Source organism: Panicum hallii, chromosome 6, assembly GCF_002211085.1.
Source record: "Panicum hallii strain FIL2 chromosome 6, PHallii_v3.1, whole genome shotgun sequence".
Taxonomy (NCBI): Eukaryota; Viridiplantae; Streptophyta; class Magnoliopsida; order Poales; family Poaceae; genus Panicum; species Panicum hallii.
The window spans coordinates 38,155,585-38,177,316 of NC_038047.1; the positions used below are offsets into that span (position 1 = coordinate 38,155,585).

Sequence of the window (21,732 nt, forward strand, 5' to 3'; positions counted from 1 at the left end):
TGCAAACCATGCATCAAGCTAATATTACTGAAACTTAAACTGCCATCTTACATATATCGAAAATATCCTTATTCAGAGGGGGGTTACTAGACTTCCTGTTAGGGGCAAAGCCAGACGGGAGCGACGTCGGGGTAAGCTCCATTAAAATGGTAAGGTCAATCTTAGGAATGGACTGTATTTTCTTAAGCAATTGTAAAATTTTGTCAGGGCTGGCTAACTCCTGATAACGGGGCTTATTAGCTCCGCCCCCGCTTCTTGTCTGTGTAACCATAAAACTATCTGTGTGATATTTGCTAGCAGTTTGGCAACAAGTTAACAAGGCATACATATTTTCATCCATCATGATACATCCACCATCCATAAGGTTGTAACAATATATACTTAATACAGCTAGATCAAATAAGGAGTGCCATTTAAATTCCAAATAGTGTTGCCATATGTCATGTACTCGATCACTTTATATTTTAGTGTACATATTAACACTTTTTATTGCACCATTGCTTTGTATAAAATAGAATTACTCATCTTCCATTTGCGTTGCAACTAAAATCTTTTGGAAGAATATTTTAGCCAAACGATTTATACCATTTACATAAATCAACCTCTATCATATAAACTAAATCCGAGTAACAAATCTTAATTGGATTATACGGCCACCCATTCTATCCATCAATCCAGATTCTTTCAAGATAAACTAATCCAACTCCAAGTCTCAACTCCTGGTTACCGTGGAAGGTGGAAGTGGACTTTACAAACCTTTTGTAATCATATAATGCCTGGAATGTAACATGTATTTTCAGTACCCTTTAATGTTGCTTTAGCTCTCCCCTTTCATTTAGAAACCCTATCTAGGATCACATTGGAATGCATATATTTTTTTTTTGCTGTAGGAAGCAATGTGCTCTACTCCTAAACACTTACGGTGATATTATCTTGTCCAAAAAGGGCTCAAATTCATTCAGAGTTGTGTGAGACTATGAGAAGACAGGGAATTAATGTATCGATATAGTAGATCGCCCAGCATGGTAATATTATAAATAACATAGTGCATATCTCTAGCACTAGATCTTTGGTATTAGATACATTGATGCCAGGGTAAAAAGGTCACTCACTCTTCCATAGAAGATGAATACATGGGAGAAAAGAATGCAGTATATAGCACCGATACAGTTAGCACATACTTAAGGAGATTTTGTGAGCATGAGTTCTGGAGAAAACTAATCATATATAATTAATACCACAACATGTGAGCCCAGGTGCCGGCAAAAAGATAAACAAAAGGGATAAAATTAGCATGCAATGTATTCCCAAGGGATGCAAACAACAATATGATTGAAAAGTGAAGATCAGTGCACTCGATCTAGCTCCATGCCACACTCATGAAGAAATGACCAGCCCACCAATTCCATCTTCCATTATACCCCAGAGATTATACATGTACACCCTTATCACCCCATTTTATGAGAGGTTTATCAGTAATAGCCTCTCAAATTCCCCCCTCTCTCCCCGATACATACGCGAAGTAAAAAAAAAAAGCACACAAACATATATAAGGGATACATAAAACTCTCCCTCTCTTCTACCTCGGGCATCTCCATGTTTCCAATTTTTTTTCTTTCCCTCATCCACACCATTACCATAGCAGCAAAAAAGAAGAGCCAGCTCGATCCATCTAAGTTTGGAGTGACTATAGTTTCATAACTATACTAATTAGCTTGAGATGAGTTTCATCCGCTAGCTAGTAGCTAGCCATGGAAGCATGCTTGCATATTTCATGCTAGCATGGAGGGAGGGCATGGAGCTAGTAGCTAGCTGGCTACTAGCTAGAGTTACCGCACTAGAGCGAACCTTGCTCGTGCGCGCCGCTCATGCGCTGCCTCTTGATGCTCCCGCCGCCGCCGCCGCTAGACGAGGACGTGTCGCTGCTCGCCGTCTTGCGGTCCATGACGCCGCGCAGCGCCTCCTGGATCGACGCGACGAGCTCGTGCCTCCGGTGGTGGGAGCTGGCGCGAGCGCCGCACCCGTCGGCGTCGTCGCCGCCGCCTTCCTCGTCGTCGTCCCCTTGCCCCCGACCTTCCTCATCCTCGTCGGCGGCGGCGGTGGTGATGAGGAGCACGTTGCGGACGCGGCCGCCGAGCGTGGCGATCTCGGCGCGGCGCGCGCGGAGGCGGAGCGCGGCGAGCGCGCGGGCGATGTCCGGGATGAGCCCCGCGCGGTCCTCGCAGCACAGCGACGCCCGCACGACGAGCCTCCCCTCGCCGTCCTCCCCCGCGTCCACCGCCAGCTCGTCGGACTCCGTCGGCAGCACCAGGTGCTGCCGCGCCGCCGCCTCCTCCCCCTCGCCCTCCGCCGCGGCGCCCAGCACCGCCGACGTCTGCCGCTTCAGCTCCTTGACGTGCTCGATTACCTCGGCCAGCAGCGACGCCTTGTCCGTCTGCAGCAGCACCGACGACGACGACCCAGATTAAACCAGCCAACAACACCACACAACACGAGAGAAAACAGAAGAAGACATCAGAGCCATCATTAGCAGCTGGAATCAACCAATCAAATCGAGCTAGCTTCCGATGCATGCGAGCATGATTGCTACAGTACTGCAAGTAGCTAGGCTTGCTGGCTGGCTGGCTGCAGGTGTAGTGGAGGTAGGAGAGAGGGAGGCCGCAGGCAGTGGCGATCGAGTGGCGCGAGTGCATGCGAGCATGGAGGAAAAGCTACAAAAATCGCGCGCGTGGGTGCAGCCTTTGCATGCGCGGGGGCGGCCGGCCCTGCCGCTTTTGGGGGGCTGCTTGATGAGCTCTGACACGAGCGTGCGCGCTTGTCTTGCACGAGCCGCCGCTCGATCTCCCCCCGCAGGAGCGAGCGCAGCAGCAGGGGAGGGAGCGAGGGCTCGGTCTCCCACGAGCCCAGAGGCTTCTGCGCCATTTTTTCCTAGCTAGCTGCCATGTCAGCTGCTGCTGCTGCTGCCTCCGATCCTCCTCTACAAGGCTACATGGGAGAGCTTTTCTCGCTTGGTCTAACCTATGACCATCTCATCTTGTCTTTGTCGTCTCCTTTGTCCTAACCTAGTAACCTGCTGAGACCCAGCATTTTACTGCACTTTTGCAGCAGGGATTGTGCTTAGATCCTGTGAAATGAAAGTCATGTGTTTCACTTTTTCAAAAAAAAAAAAGAAAGTCATGTGTTTCATCATGGTATATAGTAGTATATGTGATTGTTGTGAATATGGCAGTAATTGGTCAGGGAGGAAATCAGAGATAAGGGATAGGGGATTAAGAAATGGGGGTTTAACTTCAAGCACGTAATCATGCTAAGCTATTCAGGATTTCAGGTAGGTAGCTCGGCTAGATACTTCTTGTGCTCCCTGTGTTCTTAGCTTATCTTAAGCTGTGCGTGTGCTTGGATAGTTCCTGTAAGCGGCCATGGCGATCTTGTCATCGTTTGCTGGATCTGAATTGAACGGCGGGCGAGGAAGCCAAGCGGATCGATTATGGATCTCGCGATCGCGCATCTCTAGTCTGCAGGGCCGCCATGTTCTAGGGTTTGGCCATGGACGCGCGAAGAAGCGTCGATCTGCACGCGGTTGGCAAGCGGGCTGTCCATGCAGGTGATTGTGATGATCACACATGCATCGGTGCGTACTAGGTAACCTGATCATCACCTTGGTGGTGTTGGGGAGGAGGCTGCGGAGCCTGGCGAGGTGGCTGTTGATGCGCTGGCGGCGGCGGCGCTCGGCCTCGCTGTGGCTGCGCGAGGCCGCCAGCGCCTTGGCGTCCATGATCTCCTTGGCGGTCATCCGCCCCAGCTCCGCCTGCAGGGTGCCCAGCAGCCCGGACACCATCCTCGGCCCCTGCGGCAGCGCCCCGCCGCCGCCCGCCGCGGCGGCCAGCAGGCCTTGCGGCGGCGGCGGCAGAGGCGGCTCGAGCCCGAACACCCCGAGCTGCCCCGCGCCGCCCCCGTCGCCGCCGTACCCGCCGCCGAAGCCGAACGCTCCCGCGGCCGCCTCGGCGCCGAAGGCCGGGCCCTGATGGTGGGGGGCCATGTAGGAGAACCCCGGCGCCGCGGCCGGGCCGAGCCACGGGAGGAGGGCCGGGCCGGCGTGGCCGTAGTCGCCTCCCGCCCCCGATCCGGCGGCCTGCAGGAGGAGCGCCTCGTGGCTGCCGTGGACGCCTCCAGCTTCCCACATCCCCGATCGATCGATCGACGGATCGATCAGCAGCTAGCCCTCTAGCTTGATCGCCGGGTGACGAGGACGGAGGACGAGGGGTAGCAAGCTAGCAGCTTTGGTGGATGGATTCTTGCTGGGGGCGGCCGGCGCGGCGGCGAGTGGCTGGCTTCTCTCCCCGTGGTGCTCTTGCTCGGCTTCTTCTCTTTTGCCGGTCAAAGGAAAGCGTGGGACGGCCGGGTGGAGGTGGCTTTTAAACTGTCTGCGTGGGCTTGTGTCGACCTGCCCACTGCGCAACATCATCCGTGCGTGGCTTTTTGCGAGATGTGTCGTGTGGCCTTTCCGCACCGGGGAGGGGGTGAGGAGGGTGAGGTGGTCGGCTAGTGGTCGAGACGGCTAGGGCTCGCTCGTGTACGGGCACTACTACGGCGACTAGACTACTTGAGGTTGAGGGGCATGCATCCTCCCCGGCCAATTCTTCTTGAAAAGTTGATGAGAAACACGCTGTCGGTTTTTTTTATTTTTTTCCTCTCCATTCAAGGATTATCTGGTATCGATCTACATGGCTTGTGCTAATGCTACGCATGATTAGAGATGTGCGTACCACGGTAGGAGAAAGCAACTATACATATACATATGACCACACGGCTTATTCCAGTCCTTCATTTCTCTATTATGATATTCATCCAACCGTCGATTCTCATACCCGTCATACTTGTCATTTTCTGGAACGGGTCGGGAACTTCTTTTTGTCAAGTATTCTAGTAAAAGCGGATTGTGCCTGAATCACGAATCAACAGGATTTATATACGTACTTGAACAAGAGAATAATCAAGAATTCTTTGGCCCCCCCCACCAGGAAGGTATCGACTTTATCCATCTTACAATCTATCGGGCTAGTCTCTAATAGATGTGTATGATGATCTTAATTTACACCGTGTTTCTAAAAATATACATGTTCTTAGGATATATATTACAAAATTGGAATAAGCAAAAACACCTATAGCCACCTTCATCAGATGGCTCAATGCTTGCATACTAGTAACAGCGAGAAGGGGTTTGTGGGTGGGTGGGGGTGGGGACAGAAATTTAGAACTAGGTTATACATACATGGCACTAGTGTGTGGCTGATGCACTTATAAAGCCTACCACAATGTTACATGAGCTTAGCCTAACTTAGTTGGCACAAAGAATGAGTGTAAAAACTAGTTCTTTTCTTGCCATTGATAATTTGCCCCAAGTTATAAATGAGCTACTTTTCTACTACAACTGTAATGGTTGTCCAATTCGCACAAAATTTATGTATTTTTAGGAAATTAGATCCATCCTTTTATATTATTCTAGCGTTAAGCCACGTGGTTAAGCAGTCAAAATAAACACTATAAATTGATGGAGTATTATTTATGATGCATTTATTAACATGGTTATAACTTATAACACCCATGCAAAACTTATGAATTTTGCAAAATTAAATACAAAATCCATTCCGATAATTTTAAATAAGAAAGCTCTATTGATTTTCAAGAGCATTGTGTGGGAGCTGCACTCATGACTTCGCGTGGACATAGCGGATGCACACAGTCTAAAGAAAAAACAAGAGTCATGAACTCATGATCCGTTACAACAATATCAGGGGAAAAATCGTGTTTCAAACAGGCCGCCTCGACTATTAAGATCGAAATTCCAAAAAGAGTTTGTATTTATTAAGGGATGCCTAGATAGTACTCCTTTTCTTTGAAAGTGAAATGGCACTCTTTTTTCTGTCTTGCATGTAACTTTGTCTGACTGGAAGTACTGTGCAGCGATCCTGCACTTGCTCCAGGTTTCGTAGAATTATTATCAGTAAACAAGTAAAGCATGATGTGACTGATCTGTAGCTTGGATTCCACGTGATCTCGCCCATTGACCCCACAACCAGACCTGGAGAGCAGAATGTAGAGCCGACCAAAGCAAGCTGGTCTACTGTTCTGGCTGGGGCTCAAAAGTTGATAAACTGCTGGGTGTGTACAGAAACAGAACAGAATTCAGAGTTCATATAGGAAACACAGAACAGAGTACAAACAGTGGAGAGAGCAGGGTGTGTATCCTCTCGGTTGGGCGATGATCATTGACCACGCCAATGGTCGTTCGGAGAATCATTTTGTTTTTTTGGTCCGTGGGAAAGCAGTAGCTTCGTTACTTCGTACCGAGAGTAATATATTGATTGTTGAAGGTATCGGCAATATTTATTTACAGTTACAATTTCTAAATACCAACTGGAACGCAAATATCTTAACAAGAGATGCATGACGCTTTCTGAAAAGGCCCTAACAGGTACATGGTCTCATAAATACAGATACTTTGCCTTTTTCGTAAATATATTCATCCAAATTATCAACCTACATCAAAATGAAAAAAATAATCTAAATAATCTCATCATTTAAATTACTCATACGTCTCATTACTTGAGTGTGGATTTACATCCACACAATCAACACCCATCTTATGACGTGTCAGATCTTGAGTTGTTGGATACTCCCTCTCTAGGTCGTTTTGGCAAATATAGATGTATATTTTTTACTATATATCGAGATATAATGTTTATTTAGATGCATAGTAAAATCTATGTGTCTAGATTTGGCAAAACGATCTACATTTTGAAACGGAGGGAGTAGAAAATGAATGGCTTAGAATAATGATGCACGTCACTTCTTCTAAGAGGTGATGTCGATTAATTTCAGTTTCAGGGCTCTGGCGCAAATCTAACAGCTGACATGAGGACGGGCATATGCCCCCTATATATGCTTGCTCGATATTTTTGTTATTTATGAGAAGCGGTTATATATTATTGTCTTTATCGTCAAAAATATCATAAATTACCCACTTCTAAAGTAAGTGCCCGCATCCTTTCTCGTGCCTCGCCAAGTCTAATCGGGTAGTGCCTACCTAAGCTCCGGCAGACAGACCATTTGACCATCTATGATCACTATGCAAGCTATAAATATTCGCAAGAAACACATGTAAGCTCACGTTAAACACATGGCACAAGACAAGACTTCAATTAAATACATGTTAAACACAAAGGTAGGTGCATGCAAAGGGAAAAAGGTTACAAATGAGAATTGAAACGCATACAAAAATAATCTGTAACTGAAGAAGTCCATGACAAGAGAGAGAGAGAGAGAGATTAGTATATTTCTTCACTCCATTCCAAATACTCTATCCAAACTAGATTAGTATATTTTTCACTCCATTCCAAATACTCTACCCAAACTAGTCCTGGAGGATTTAGAGTTGAAATGCACGCTATCCATATTTGGGTCAGTAGCGACACGGACCATTTCTCTGAGAAAGTGAGAATCCACAATGCGGGCATGCAAAGGGATCGGAGGCGGCCGGTTGCCGGCCGGCGTTGACGATCACGGCCGACCCAAGGGCAGGCAGCCAGGGCAGGCCACCGAGCCGACCGGCGCTGCCGAAAGGCTCGAGGGAGCAAGGCCACCCGGCAAAGGGCGTCCTCGGCCTCCCTCCGGCAGGCCGACGACTAGCCAGCTAGGCAGAGGGGGAGAGAGGGAGGCGGTAGGAGACATTGATCACGAACAGCAGAGGGAGGAGGGGGCAGCCGCGGAAAAGGTTCCATCTGATCAAGAAACCACGCGTGTTTTGTCCCCGCACCCCCCGCCGCCCGTATCGCTGGTTGGTGTCTCTCTCGCGGGGCTAGCTCATACGCCTGCGTCGTCTTGTTTCGCGCGCGGGACAGGAGGGGTGTGCCGCTTTTGTCGGAGTGCTCTCGCTCTCCCTCGGCTCGAGAACGACCGAATGATTGTGCCCTTCGATCTGCGGCCGCGCACTCTCGCTCGATCGATGCCCGTCCGCGTCGGTCGACGCGTCGTCGATCAGGACGCGTGCCTCGATCACTCCCGACCCAGCTCTCTTGCAGGCCGGGCCGGCGGCGGCGCCGCGGCGTGATCTGACTGACCCCCACCGGTACCGGCCGGCTCCGCTAGCTCTCGATCACGGGCGCGACCCCCGAGGCGCGCGCGCTTGGATTAGCGCGACGTGTGCTGTTTTATTATTAGCGCCGGCTGGCTAACCGGAGTGCGGACCGCATGCGCGCGCCAATGGCCGTGGCGCGGCCTGTGGGCGCGCGCGCGCGCGCGGTGACGACGCGCACCGGCCGGGGGTGGATGTGGATGCGCGAAAGGGAATCCCATGGCGCGGCCGCGGCCGGACGTGATGATGACGGCGACGGCACCACCGGCACCCATGATAAGCTAGTAGGGGCCCGCCGTGCTCTTGATATCATCGCCACGCCATCATGACGTTGGCGGGGCGGAGCTCAGCGCGCGGCTTTGGCTGTAGCCGCGCACTCGATCGGTGGTGCCTTCTACCTTGCTCTTGCTTCACTCCTCCGGAAGAAAGCGGGAGCTTTTTGCTCGGGAAGCCGCCTTTCCCATCTCCAACCTTTTGCCGTCTCTTATTAGCCTATACAAGTAGCGAGCAAACGTCTCGCGGCGAGATAGTCGTCGATGATGGTTGCGAGTTGCCACGCGATGATATCAAGAAATAAAACACGAATAGGTATCCACTTGCATCACTTCGCGTCGGTAAGGTATTTTAATTTAAGAAATGGTTGACTACTATATAGCTATATATAGCAAGATGATATATACCTTTAGAAAAATTAAAACAACTAATAATTTGGAACGGAATAAGTAGTACTTATAATGAATTCTTTGGAATGGAACTATTCATCTCCGATACATTTTGGATTACAGTGGAAAATGAATTGATTTCTCCACCAATCCCTCCAAATCCAATTCCAAATGAATTGAAGCATAAGGAGGCAATGGTCGAGCAACATTTTATTGCTGATTGCGTGGATAATATACACGTTCAGCCTTAGAACTAAGACTAAAGCTCAGTTCGTGAAGTTGTGGTTGTTCGCCCGGACACCCATCTTTGACTTGAATTCATGTACCAATTTCTCTTTTTAATGCTAGAGACAAAGTTGCCTGGTCTCTTGAATTCATGTACCAATTTCTCTTTTTAATGCTAGAGACAAAGTTGCCTGGTCTCGCAAAAGGCAGTGTAAACAAGACAAAAATGCTTTGTTAGCATCCTCTCGGACTGTTGGATCTCCTGATTGCTGAATTCATCCTCTCCCTTGTACGGCAAGGAAAGGCGCCCTTCTTTAGTTTAAAGAGCACAGGTCAGAAAAGGGCGGGCCACCCTTTCTCATTATGCTTGCTCACTTATGGGAACCAGCAGCATTCATTCCATTTTTTTGTTCTTGCATATGTGAAAAGCAGCTGCTGCAGCGGCATGCATGCAGGCATTTAGTACATCCTGCTAAAATGTGTGTGCGCTGGCAGGGCATGGCTCCAAAAAGTTGGAAAAAGGTTAATTAGACCTAGATCTTAACATGTTTGATTGCTTTTGTTATCTGCTAGGTTGTGCAGCATCCTATTGATTGTGTTCTGCATGCTGATCAGTATTTGGTTGTGCTTTGGAGGAATTAACAGTAATGAATGTGCACAGTGTTGCGGTTTTCATATGATGGGTGTGGTAACTTTAGTGTCGTAGTTTCAAATGATGCGTGTAGTAACTTTGTAATCATTCGGCCCATACTATTGTACCAAAACCACAATGCAAAGTGATGATCTCTTGCAAATTTCAAGTATTTAAACACAGAGATCAAAACTTTGTTTAATTTCTTTTCTTTTCACGAGAAATAGGAGGATTTTGTGGCCGAGAAAACACCATTCACAAGTTACAGGGGGGGAATAGTCTTGAACACAAACATCTTCCATCACAAATGCTAATATTCGTTTTGCACATATATACACAACTTTTCATTTAAATAATTTGGACCAGGAGTCACTGTTGCGCTTTACACACACTATTGTGATGTCAGAAAGACATTTTTTTAGGAGCATATGAAAAAAAGAAAAATCATTAATTTAACTGACACGATCCAAAATGCTAAAGCAACAATTCTATTGATCTTTTTCTTTCTACTCAGTACTTTTCCATTATATCTTGTTCGGTCAATGCTCTTCCAGGAGCGTTAAAGGGGATTCAGAATTAATTCCCCAATATGGGAAATTAATTAGGGGCATCTATTTCTCGCTCACATGAGTGCGAGCTGAGCCATCATCGTAGGCTCGCGCCCCTCACTCCCGCCACCGGTTATCTTCCCCGTCTCCGGCGGCGGGAGGTCCGAGAGAATGCCACTCCCCCATCTGGTCCGTGGTCCACCGGTTCTCAAGCCGCCACCCCCGGACGGTGGCCCTGCCGCTGCCGATCTTCCCTTCCACCCCCTCCACCCTCTTCTAAGGCCGCCGGTGACCACCGGCATCCTAGCAACCCCACACTCCCGAAGTCCGGCCGCCGGAGCTCTACGAGGAAGAAGCACAGTGCGTGTACGCGGGGGCGACGTCGGGGACGGACGGCTGCTAGTCTGCTGCTTGTGGCAACTGTCCGTGTCGACGGTGTGCCATCGCCGCCGCACAAATCATCACCTCTTTGACATCCCGTCATGGTTCACCTTCGTACCGTGGCCGTGCCATCGCCCCCAACAAAAGTTGATCAAAAAATTTCAACAAAACATGGAGGAGCTTATTGAGTCACTACGAAGAGATCTTTATCTGGTCGATGTACCTTTTCTGCATGGATTGGAATCAGTGCGAAGAAAATGATCTAAAAATATTTTCAGTCTAGAACTCTCCATCTAAAACAATATACCTTTCTAAGGTTAGAATTACCAAGTCGATATTGCAGCAATATATTGCTTCGATATCGTGCCACATAACCTCATCCTTCTTATGTCACGCCGATGCTCAAATATTGAGCCGCAATTTCACAGTGATCTGATCGAACTTCGCTTTACAAGAGAAGAAAATATGCCGGCATACCTAGAGGCATGCATGCAAATTTTGCAACGCCTAGCACAGAAAAGACTACATCTGGTGGTGGCTTGCATGAGGAAAGATAGATTTGATGACAACTCACTTCACATGGTAAGGTGAGATCGTGATTCTACTGTTAAAATACAGCATTGAAGTTTCCGAGGTGACATAAGGGCAAGTACATTGCTACACGTCAGCAGTTATTATAGGCTGTCTTATGCAGATCCACTTAGGATTACGAGTTGTTCTTATCATACTACTCACAATATTTTTTTATTTTACAAATTAAGGGATATGGAACTATTATCGTAAAGGTTGTAGGTTCAGCCGTATTAAGATGACGTGTCATTGCATGAGACATAATGGACAGTTCCAATACACTTACCTACAGTGGTACTGGAGAGGTGCGGATGACCTCGCTCGCTGTGAGTTCGGGATCTCTGAGTTTAGCTCGACATCTCCACAAACCAGATAGCGTGCCCACTCTATCATATCGAGAGTCATTGGCGGTCTTCTATTGTTGTCAGAAAAAAAAAGGGCAGGTGCCGGTTCTGTGTTTGGCCCGTGTATACAAACTATACCAGCGAGAGCCTCAGTTGTAGCGATTCTCAGTCACTTCGCATGTCACAGTGAACTGAACTTGAAAATTCTCAAGGAACGGTCTTTCGAAAAAAAATTCTCAAGGAACGACACACAAGAAATGATTGTCCGAATTATAATTTGGAACCGTGGCTATGTTCCAATTAAAAGCATAGTACTGAATCTGTCTGAATAAATGTTGCAAAATGAAAGCACACAGCGCCATCTGCTGAAAAAAAAAGGATGGCAATCCGTATACGAACAAAAGCAACAAAAGTAAAAATATTCCATCCCCTTTTAAACCAGGCCCCGTTGATCTCTGCTTTTTCACCGCCAAAGAGGCGAAATGCCGGTGAAAGAAAGCCGGAATCTTCAGTCCGGAGGTCGGAGGAGATGTTCTTGGCCAACGTTGACAGAGATTCCAAATGCTGGCAGCAGGGCTAGCCGCAGAGGGAGGAGCACGTCAACGACCTCAAGCAAGGGACACACACGTACCCACCCGGCCTCCAGCGAGCGATCAACGCCCGCGGAAAAGAGAGAACGCCAGCAGCACGATAAGACGCAGACCGAAAGAGCACGGCGAATCAGATGCCGGGAACGATCGAATGCCTCACGAAATCAGTTTCCCAATCACCTGCTGATCGTGTCTTCCTCCCCGGGTGAATGCCAATCCCCTCCGGTAGTTCTATAAATGCGGAGAGGGAGCCATTGCAATTCGCAAGGCATCTGGTCATCGGCGAACCAGCCAAAGATCACCGAGCTCTCTCGATCATCTCCGGAGTTCAGGAAGCATGGCCGACGACCAGCAGCCGCCGGCTCAGCGGTACTGGTTCCCGTACTGGACCGCGCCCCCGCAGCCGCCGCCGCCCGCGCCCGCTCCTCGGCCGGCGGTCCGCCCGCAGCTATCGAGGCGGGACACTCGCCCGGCGCCCCCGGCGTCGTCGCCTCCTGTAATGCCATCCCCATCGCGGCGGCAGTCGCACCCTCAGCTGGCGACGACGCTGGCATCCAGAGGCGCTGGTGGTGCCCCTTCTCCGCCGGCTCAGCCGCAGCCGACGCGGCTGTCGAGCAGGCCGTCCCCGTCCCCGGCCCGCGCGCTGCCGCTCTCGTCCATCAGAGAGCCCAACGCTAGTGCAGCTCCGGCGCCGGTTCCGGTACCGGTTGCTAAGGAGCCCAAGCCAGCTGCCACTCCCCATCCTACTGCCCATGAAGTTCCCAAGCAAAAAGACATCATCATCCCGCAGGAGAAAACCATCCGTGAACCGCCTAAAGATTCCAAACACAGCAAGGCAGTAGAGAAGGAGAAGGAGAAGGAGAAGGAGAGGGAAAAAGACAAACAAAAGAAGGAGGAAGACAAAGAGAAGAAGGAAAAGGAGGAGGAGAAAGAAAAGGAGAAGGAGAAGAAGGAGCACAAGGAGAAGGAGAAAGAAAAGGAGAAGGAGAAGAAGGAGAAGGAGCACAAGGAGAAAAAGGAGAAGGATAAAGAAGAGATCAAAAGCAAAGAGGCAGCCGGCGAGCACGGGCACGGCAGCAAGCTACACAAGGAGCTCAAGTCGGGCGTCGCGGACATGGTGCACAAGCTGAGTGCCTCGGCGCCGTCGTCCGGCGGCGGCCACGGGCACCCTGCCCCGGCCGCGGCAGGGACGACGGTTATCACGCTGGCCGGCGAGAACAAGGGCGCATCCATGAAGATAGACGGTGCCGCCATGGCCGACGGCAAGGCGGAGGCGGCGTCCGGGAAGGAGCGCCGTGGCCACAAGCTCGACAGCAGCATCGCTGGCGGGAAGGAGCAGGCCGGGAGCAAGGGGCTGACGGCGTTCGTCAACAGCAACGTGCAGGTGATCAACAACTCACTGCTGTTGCAGAGCTCCTGCAACGGCGGCGACCCGGGGGTGCACCTCAAGCTGGCCACCAAGTCCAAGAAGAAGGGGGACGGCCGCGAGGAAGCCGGAGGCAAGAGTGGCTCTGCTGCTGCGCCGAAGAAATGATCGAGCTCCAGGCCTCCAGCCATCGGCCGCCCAAGGCTATCACGACCAGTGATCAATTAGCCAAATCAACCATCGATGTGCATGCATGCCGAGTGTTCAAGCCTGCATAGCTCTGATCGTTATGTATTAATCTGAAAACCTAAGCAAAATAATAATTAAGACACCGATGGGAAAAAATCATTACTGCGATTCGCAAGGTAAACTTTGAACCAAATGTAAATCAAGGATCTAAATCTCCTGCTATAGCTATTTGAGGTAATGTATAACTATTTAAACTCATATACAATTTAGCTGCTATAGCCCGCTATAGCCTTATTTAGCCTGCTATTAGCTATTTTGAAGTCCAGCCGCTAAACCCCTTGTCCCGCTACTTTGAACCATGATGTGAATCCTTAGGAGCGCGGTCAAATTAATTTCCAGCATGTTTCCGGGAGGATTTTGGGCACAATGCAAGTGTTAACAGTTGGGCCCGCTGTATGGCTAACTACTGGGCTGGCCCGGCACACTTTTTAGCCCAGTTGCCAGTCTAGAAGAGAAAATTCTCTCTCTCATCTCGTCCTCTCCCTCCAAAAACCCTAACCCCAACTCCACCCCCAAATCGCAGCTCAGCTCTCTGGCCGGCGGCGGGGGGCGATGAGGGCGATCACAGGCGCCGTCGTCTCCTCCAAGCCCTACTCCCTCCCCAAGGCCGTCCTCATCCTCCACCACTTCTACGACTCTGCCGCCGACTGCGCCACTTACCTCCGCACCGCCCCCGAAGCCACCAGGGAGCACGGGCTCTTCCGCCGCGGGCTCCGCGCTAATCAGCAGCAAGGTGCTGCCAATCTCGAGGCATACGACTATGAGGGGGAGAGAAAGCACCAAGACCGGGAGAGGAAAGGGGACACGGCTGTTCCAGCTGGTGGTTCCCATCGCGATTCCGCTGCGGAGGTGGAGCTAGACGCTGCCGCCAGCGAGAAGAAGAGCAAGAAGAAGAAGAATAAAGAGGATCGCCAGCAGGTCAGAGCTGTTGCTGGTGTTGAATCGCACATCCCCTCTTCATCGGAAATTGGCAAGGAGAAGAGGAAGGAGAAAATTTCAATTAAGGAAATCATCGCCCATGTGAAGCAGGAGCCAGTGGATGAAGAATTGTTGAGTGAGAAGAAGAGCAAGAAGAAAAAGGAGAAGGGTCGTGTAAAACTAGAAGAGGAAGCGAGGGATGTGAATGTAGTGGGCTGAAAAATTGTCAAAGACGGTGGGTTAGAACAAAATGTTGCCTGTGGGGAGAAGAAAAGGAAGAAAAAGAAGCATGTAGAGGAAATTAGCTCCAAGGATGTGAAGCAGGAGGAGAAAATGGCCAGTGATGGTGATCTGGACAGTGAGAAGAAAAGGAAAAAGAAGAGGGGGAGAGTTGACAATGACAACCACATGCTGGAGCAAGTAGAGCATACAAAGAAGAAGCAACGGAAGTAATCCTGATATTAGTTATGAGAATCCTTATTGATTGGAGATGTGCGGGAATTTGGTACCTGGTGAGGTTGTTCTTGCTGTTGTATTTTAGGCCTCCATTTGATTAGTGAGGTTGGGCTCTTTTGGCAACTATGCTAGACTCCACAGTTTTGTTATGTAACATCTGATTCATATGCCATGGCCATGCAATTCTAGAAATGATATTATCATTGTTAATGTTACTTGAAACAATCTCAATTTAGTGTTACAGTGTGTTATGAGAATTGTTGATGGTATCTTAAGAAAACAGGATACGGGAATTCTGGATGAAATCTAACATTTTATGATAATGTGCACACTGAAACAGTTCTGTAGGTTTTTGTTGACTGCTAATTTCAGATTTGAAGCTGGAAGAATTATGTTTCTTTGTTCGAACTAAATATGCTCTCTTTTCGATTGTCCATTTTATATTATGAATATAATTCTGAGAGTTTTAGTAGGATCCTTTGGCAAACTCTGATCCATTCTTCCCATGACTATATATGGTTGCATCTGAGGTGCTCTGTCCCTAGAGGCTGTCAGATCTGTGTCATAGTTTCATTCACACCATACAGAACATGCAGTTTTCTTGTGTGTGTTTTCCTTAGTAGCAGTTATGCTGACAGTTCTTGTGTCTTCCAAACGATCTATTTTTCCATGATGAACAGATGTTTAGGTTATAAAATAAAATAAAATAAAATAATTTCACATGTTAGTCAACTTTAGGCTTTGCTTATCTTTGTAATGGTGTTTGCTTGTTCTATTTGCAGTAGTGTATACCAGAATTGTTGCTTATGTTCTTAATTGTATTGGATCATGGATATTTTAGTGTTTACAAATATACTTTTGGCTTCTCATTGCTGAAACTTCCATTGACGATTTCACATTCCCTATTCTGCTTTTGTTTGATCTTATTTGTGTCAAAATGGAATGTCTGTGCAGCCTCCTCTTTACCATTTCCGTCATCGGCAGAAACTATTGTGGCCTTATATAAGACTATCCAGATTGAGGCATAGCTTTCTTCCTTTTATTTTTTTTATACTGGCTTTCTTCCTTATTGAACATAGGCAATCTTTGCTCACTGTTATTGTTTTAACAGGAAATTACAATGTACAGAGTTTGACTGAACAGACTCCTTTTTGCAGATAGTTAGGAGTTTTCTGTTTGTACAGTTTTCTTCTTTTCTTACTTGACAGGGTATACTCTATACTGTTACTATTGTTTTGTGATAATCACCGTAATTCAGAATACTTAAGTTTTTTTGCAGATGAAAATCAGGGACGAATAAGAATCATTGGCATGTCATTGAATACCTGTTGCGATATTAATGATCAGTTAAATGTTAGGTGGGGGTTGTTGAAACTTATAAATCATTTCTTTCCCAAGGATTCTTTTGGAGTATGAAAATGATTAGCTCGATCATGTGACAGCACAACTTCATGTCCTCTCCTAACCTGAGACCACAGCCAAAGAGCTCCTGCACTACAGCATACATAATTTGGTCAAGCACTCAGAACTCACAGGTGGAATATGGTAACAACGGAGGACAAGGAAATGGAGAAGAGCAGGGTCCTCATCATTGGTGGCACGGGCCACATTGGCAAGCATATCGTTGTTGTAAGTCTCTGCCTCAGTCACCCAACTGCTGTCCTCATCAGGGAATTTGCACCATCTGACCAAATTAAGGTCAAAGAGTTGGGTTGGGTTAATTCCGGTGCTTCTCTCATCAAGGTTACCAATAATCATCAATTCATCATCATCTCCAGTGGGTTAGTATTAGATATGCTTTGTGCTCTTGTTTGCTGAAAGTTAGTGACTTCATCTTCTCGGACTGAACTGTCAAGTACTTGTTCTTTTTTTAAAAAAAATCTTAACTACTCTGAATAATCTAAGCTCCCATGTGGTGTGCACACAATATATCAATTTAAGTACTTTTCCAATTGCCAACTGGGAAATGGACATATAATCGGAAGAGCTCCGTCAATGGAATGAATGGATTCTAATAAACCAGATGCATCCTATACATTATTAGGGAATTCAGAGTTGCCCAAGTCATTATGTATCAACTAGGATGTTTTGACATCATGTTCATTTTGAGAGTCATACAACTCATATCTATGTTTATGCTAGTGAGATCTGTTTGACCACGAGAGCCTGGTAAAGACCATCAACTGTGCAGATGCTGTCATCTCGCCAGTGGGCCCTGTCAGATTGCCGAGCAAACAAGGATTATTGCTGCAATCAAGGAGGCAGGCAATGTCAAAGTCAGTTATAAACTTCTAATGGAGCTTCTTCCTTTATTTGAATTCTATTGATCTCTGCGAATCGCTGACTATGTTGTACAGAGGTTTGTACCATCTGAGTTCGGCTCTGATGGGGACCGGCTCCACACCGATCCAACGGCGTCACTTTACGCTGTAAAAGCCAACCTACCTCCTGCGGTTGATTGAGGCGGAGGGGATACCGCACCTACGTCAGCTGCAACAGCTTCAGAGACCTACCTTCCAAGCATCGGTGATGCTACGGCCATCAGTGCTGGCCCTCCGGCCAGCAAGCTCACCATCCTAGGAGATGGCAATGCCAAAGGTAACTAAGAACCACTGAGGCATGTGTTAATATATCTTGTTTTCCAATATAATGAAGCAGCGATGTCCTTGCTGCCTGGATTGTTGATGCACACATCCTGATGCAGCTGTGTTCGTGGTGGAAGATGATATCGCCGCCGATACACGGAGGGCGGTTGGTGATGAGAGGACCCTAAACAAGATACTGTACGTGAGGCCGGCCGCGGGCGTGGTGTCCCACAACGAGCTCATTTCGACGTGGGAGAAGAATGCAGGCAGGATCTTGCACAAGGTTCACCTCCCAGAGGAGGAAATTCTGAAGTGGATCAAAGGTGCTGACTGCGCATGTCATTTAAATTTTGATTCACGCATCTCATCTGCATCTCATCTGTACACCTGCTGCCTGCCTGCCTACCTTCTGATATTTTTTCTAAATATGAAAGCCCCGAAGGGCGGCGGCCTGTCAGGCCATCCACGTCATCACAAAAATCTACACCGTCAATTTTGTGATTTACGGTGCCCGCCTGCCGCCGGCCCTCTCCTCGCTCGCCGGGGTCACAGGGGCCTCGGCAGGCGCAGCCGCAGCCGCAGCCACACCCGCGGGTCACTGGCCACTAGCCGCTGGTCGCCGGCCTACGCGCGCGGTCGTTCTTCCCTCTCCTTGCGGCGAACATCGCCGGCGGGCGGCCGGACCTCGGCTCGCGACGACCCACCACGACAGCCCCTCCCGACCTAAACTAACTACCCCTACAGCACCATTGCGACCCCCTGAGCATGCTGCGCACCTTGGCCGCAGCCCTGGATGGCTGGAGGTGAGAGCTCCACGGCGCGCCCATGGCCGCGGCTCGGGAGCGCGGTGGCGCACGCATTCCGGCCCACCCCGACACGGCCCCGGCCAACAAATGGCTCCCAGAGTTGCTACGTGCCTGTGCGTGCTGGCTGTGCCCCTGGAACTCGAGGATAAAGCGTGCAGGGCCTAGCTCACCGGCGACCTACCAAAAACAGACACGGTGGCGCCCGACGTGGAAGATGACCGTGGACAGGTTGCTGTGGTTGAAGAATTGGGCTTGGAACTGCTCAGATGGGTTGCTGGGTTGCTGAAGGTGCTGTGGGTGTGAGGAATCGATGGGGGACGGCTTGACAGCGACGAATTTGGCAGCAGAAGGGAGCTCGGGTCGAGGAGGAACAGACTGGCGAGAGGAGGAAGATGACAGCGGGTTGACAGCTGCGGGGGTGGTTTCGGCTCATGGATAGCTCAAACGGATCCGTGGGTACCCAAGGGAGCTTATGGCGCAAGGAATTGGACGGAGGTGCTTCACCGGAGTCGAATTTCTCCGGCGAAGTGAGGCTCGGCCATGGGAGGGAAAAACAGCGAGAGGATGAGGACGACGACCCTTAGCGGCTTTTATATTTGAATCAAACCGACTCTCTGAGCTCCACCTCATGCTTGAGGGCCTGCTGCTGTCCCTGGCTCGAGCCGAGGGTGGAAGCTTTGAATTTTGCCGATGGAGTTAAGCGGCACGGCGGCGGCAAGGATAAGGACGAGCTGCCCTGTTCTGTCTCTGAATTTTCTGAATGACCTTGATTGCCCTATGAACCAGCAAATTGCAGCTCATTAATCTCCCAATTCCAAATGTCAACTTCAAAATTGTTCAACAGAAAAGTTGTAGAGGACACTTCCCTCTACAATTTTCATTAGATGCACTTTGTTTGAGTCGTGCTCTAACTGGTTCAAAATCAGCCATGAACACGTAAGTTAAACTGAAATTCAGAGTTTCAGTTACTGCTCAAACCTGTCACTCTTGAATCCAATTATCTCCAAATTTTATTACTGAACTTTGAAATCTATAAACAGAAAAGTTGTAAAGTACTGAACTTTGAAATCTATAAACAAGTTGTAAAGGATACTTCCCTCTATATTTTTTTGTTACGTATACTTCCTTTGATTCTGCCTAAATTATATTTAAAAATGCTTCTGATGCGTGGCTGCGGCCCGGATGCGCGGCGCGCGAAACGGGGCCACTGCAGGTGCGGCCTCGGCGGCCGGCGACCGCGGCTCCGATATGCGGCTGTGGCCCGGTGGCTGCGGCCTTGATGCGCGGCGCGCGCCCACGCGCTGTCCGACGGCTGCGGCCCCGATGCGCTCCGGCCGGCGTCCGCAAGGCACCCCCCGGGCCGCTGGTCGCCGGCGTTCGCACGCGGTTCGTCACCCGCTACCCGGCATGCGCCTGGCCGCCTGTGCGCCTTTGCTACCAGCAACGCTAGCATGCAGCAGCGTCTCCGCTTCGTGTTGATGGCCGAGCGACAGCCGCGAAATCCTGCTCCACTTCACATCGTTCACACGCTGGCTATCGTGCTCGGCGTTATCTACTGTGCATTCTATTCTTTTACTTACTTCAGCTTGCAACTGAATTCATTAGATGTAGATTTACGAAATGAGGGGGTCATAACTCTTCTAAACTACATGATCTCAGCCTTGAAACTGAACTCATCAGGCCTAGACTAGATGTTCCTTTTATTTTTCCATTTCTTCTGTCCTTTTGCTCTGCAGTGTTATGTTACAGTTGTTTCTTTCCCTTTTACGATTTGTAACATCATAAAATAAAAATCCTATTTCCTTAAGGTGCCTTCTTCAGATATTAACGTCTAATATCTTAAAATTCATGCTACTTCACAGTTGCGAAGAAAGTGTCACTGGCTCGCTGCCTCCCATAGCTAATTGGCCACCAAATAGTTGATAGCGAAAGCTAGACTGCAGGTATGCAGATTCAGACCGTGAGCCAGCAAATCTATTCCCTTCGCTCTACCTGAATTTATATAAACATAAATTAAAATACATTGCCAAGTAGAATCAAAGGAAAACTTTACGCGCGCCACCAGCACTCGTACACATCAGTCTAGAGCCTTGTTATGAACTTATGATGGATGCCTGTTCGTGCAGAGGCTGCTTTCTCTCTGAACATACTGCTGTCCCTCGCGCCCTCCATCGGGGGGCGACCAGGCCAACTTCAACATCGACCCGGCGGTCGGCTTGGAGACCACCCAGCTTTACCCCGACTTCGTCTACACTGCCGTTGATGAGTACCTCAGCCGCCTCTCCTTAGTCAGTTACGAGATTTGGTACATTCGACCCTCTAGTCTTCACGTATGGATGAATGTTGCTATACGTATGTTCTCTGCTACGCGCATCATTAGCAAGACTGAACTCTCGATGCAAGTGAAAGTCACTGTCGCACCGGCTGAACTGTGCTTGCAAGTGATGACTCACTGTCTTGTCGACAATTGTTTTTGAAAGCGTGAATAAACTATGGTATTGTCTGCCTTGAGTTAGAACCTTGTCTTAATCATTTGACCAAACGGAATGCCGTTACTGCTATGCTACTCGAGGCAAGGTTGTGCGTTTGGAAGCGCGGGAATAAAAGCTAGCTCGATCCGCGAGGCTGCTGGATGCCTAGCTTCTCATCGTATCGGCGAATTCACCTGTTGTTTGTCCGCCACATCTGTTGTTTGTCATGCAATCATGTGGAAAGAGAACAGACATAACACGACCAAAGTGCTTCTGCTCGTGCAGTCAAATTCACCTTTTCAACTGAGTTGGAGTATGCATTGCCAACATGCAAGGCTTGAACCAGATTTAATGCATCACAACACTTGTATAGTAGTATCAGGCTATCTACTATTCTGATCGATGCACCATGCTTCTGTCAGATCTCCGGACAATTTGCCTGGGAGTAATGTTTCTCCCAGAGTTCCAAAAATCGACTACGAGTTGTTCTTGCGTAGGGTGTAAAAGGTAGATCCATCAACTGCCTCCTAGTCAAATTGATTCAGCCGAAGCAGCATCAGCGGGCAGGCTCTTCCTTTGCGCCCTCCGAGGAACAAACGCAGATTGGAAACACCACAAAAATGTTAGCTACAACAGCAGAACTTCTTCAAGAGCATTTGTTAATGGAACAACAATCTTGTTCGAGAAAAAAAATAGAACAGCAATCTGACAAAAAGATTTTGTTCAGTGCTAAGACATTTGATGTCTACAAATCTACAGGCTAAGAAAAGTAACTGCACATACCCAACCCCGTTGC

General features: G+C 48.8%; 2 protein-coding genes and 2 pseudogenes across 2 annotated transcripts; 3 read left to right on the forward strand and 1 right to left on the reverse strand.

Annotated features, from left to right (window-relative positions):
- Positions 1-1,265: 1,265 nt before the first annotated feature.
- On the reverse strand, positions 1,266-4,404 carry LOC112896439 (transcription factor bHLH30-like). The gene is made up of 2 exons (XM_025964404.1): positions 3,659-4,404; positions 1,266-2,434 (listed from the first exon to the last, which is right to left on the reverse strand). Exons 1-2 carry the CDS (start codon positions 4,181-4,183, stop codon positions 1,838-1,840), a joined length of 1,122 nt encoding a protein of 373 aa, XP_025820189.1. The 5' UTR covers positions 4,184-4,404; the 3' UTR covers positions 1,266-1,837.
- Positions 4,405-12,211: 7,807 nt separating this feature from the next.
- On the forward strand, positions 12,212-13,821 carry LOC112898022 (splicing regulatory glutamine/lysine-rich protein 1-like). Its single transcript, XM_025966436.1, has one exon. The coding sequence runs from the start codon at positions 12,423-12,425 to the stop codon at positions 13,617-13,619; it is 1,197 nt and encodes a 398-aa protein (XP_025822221.1). The 5' UTR covers positions 12,212-12,422; the 3' UTR covers positions 13,620-13,821.
- On the forward strand, positions 13,794-20,854 carry LOC112898284 (annotated as a pseudogene).
- On the forward strand, positions 14,026-15,305 carry LOC112898023 (annotated as a pseudogene).
- Positions 20,855-21,732: the final 878 nt, after the last annotated feature.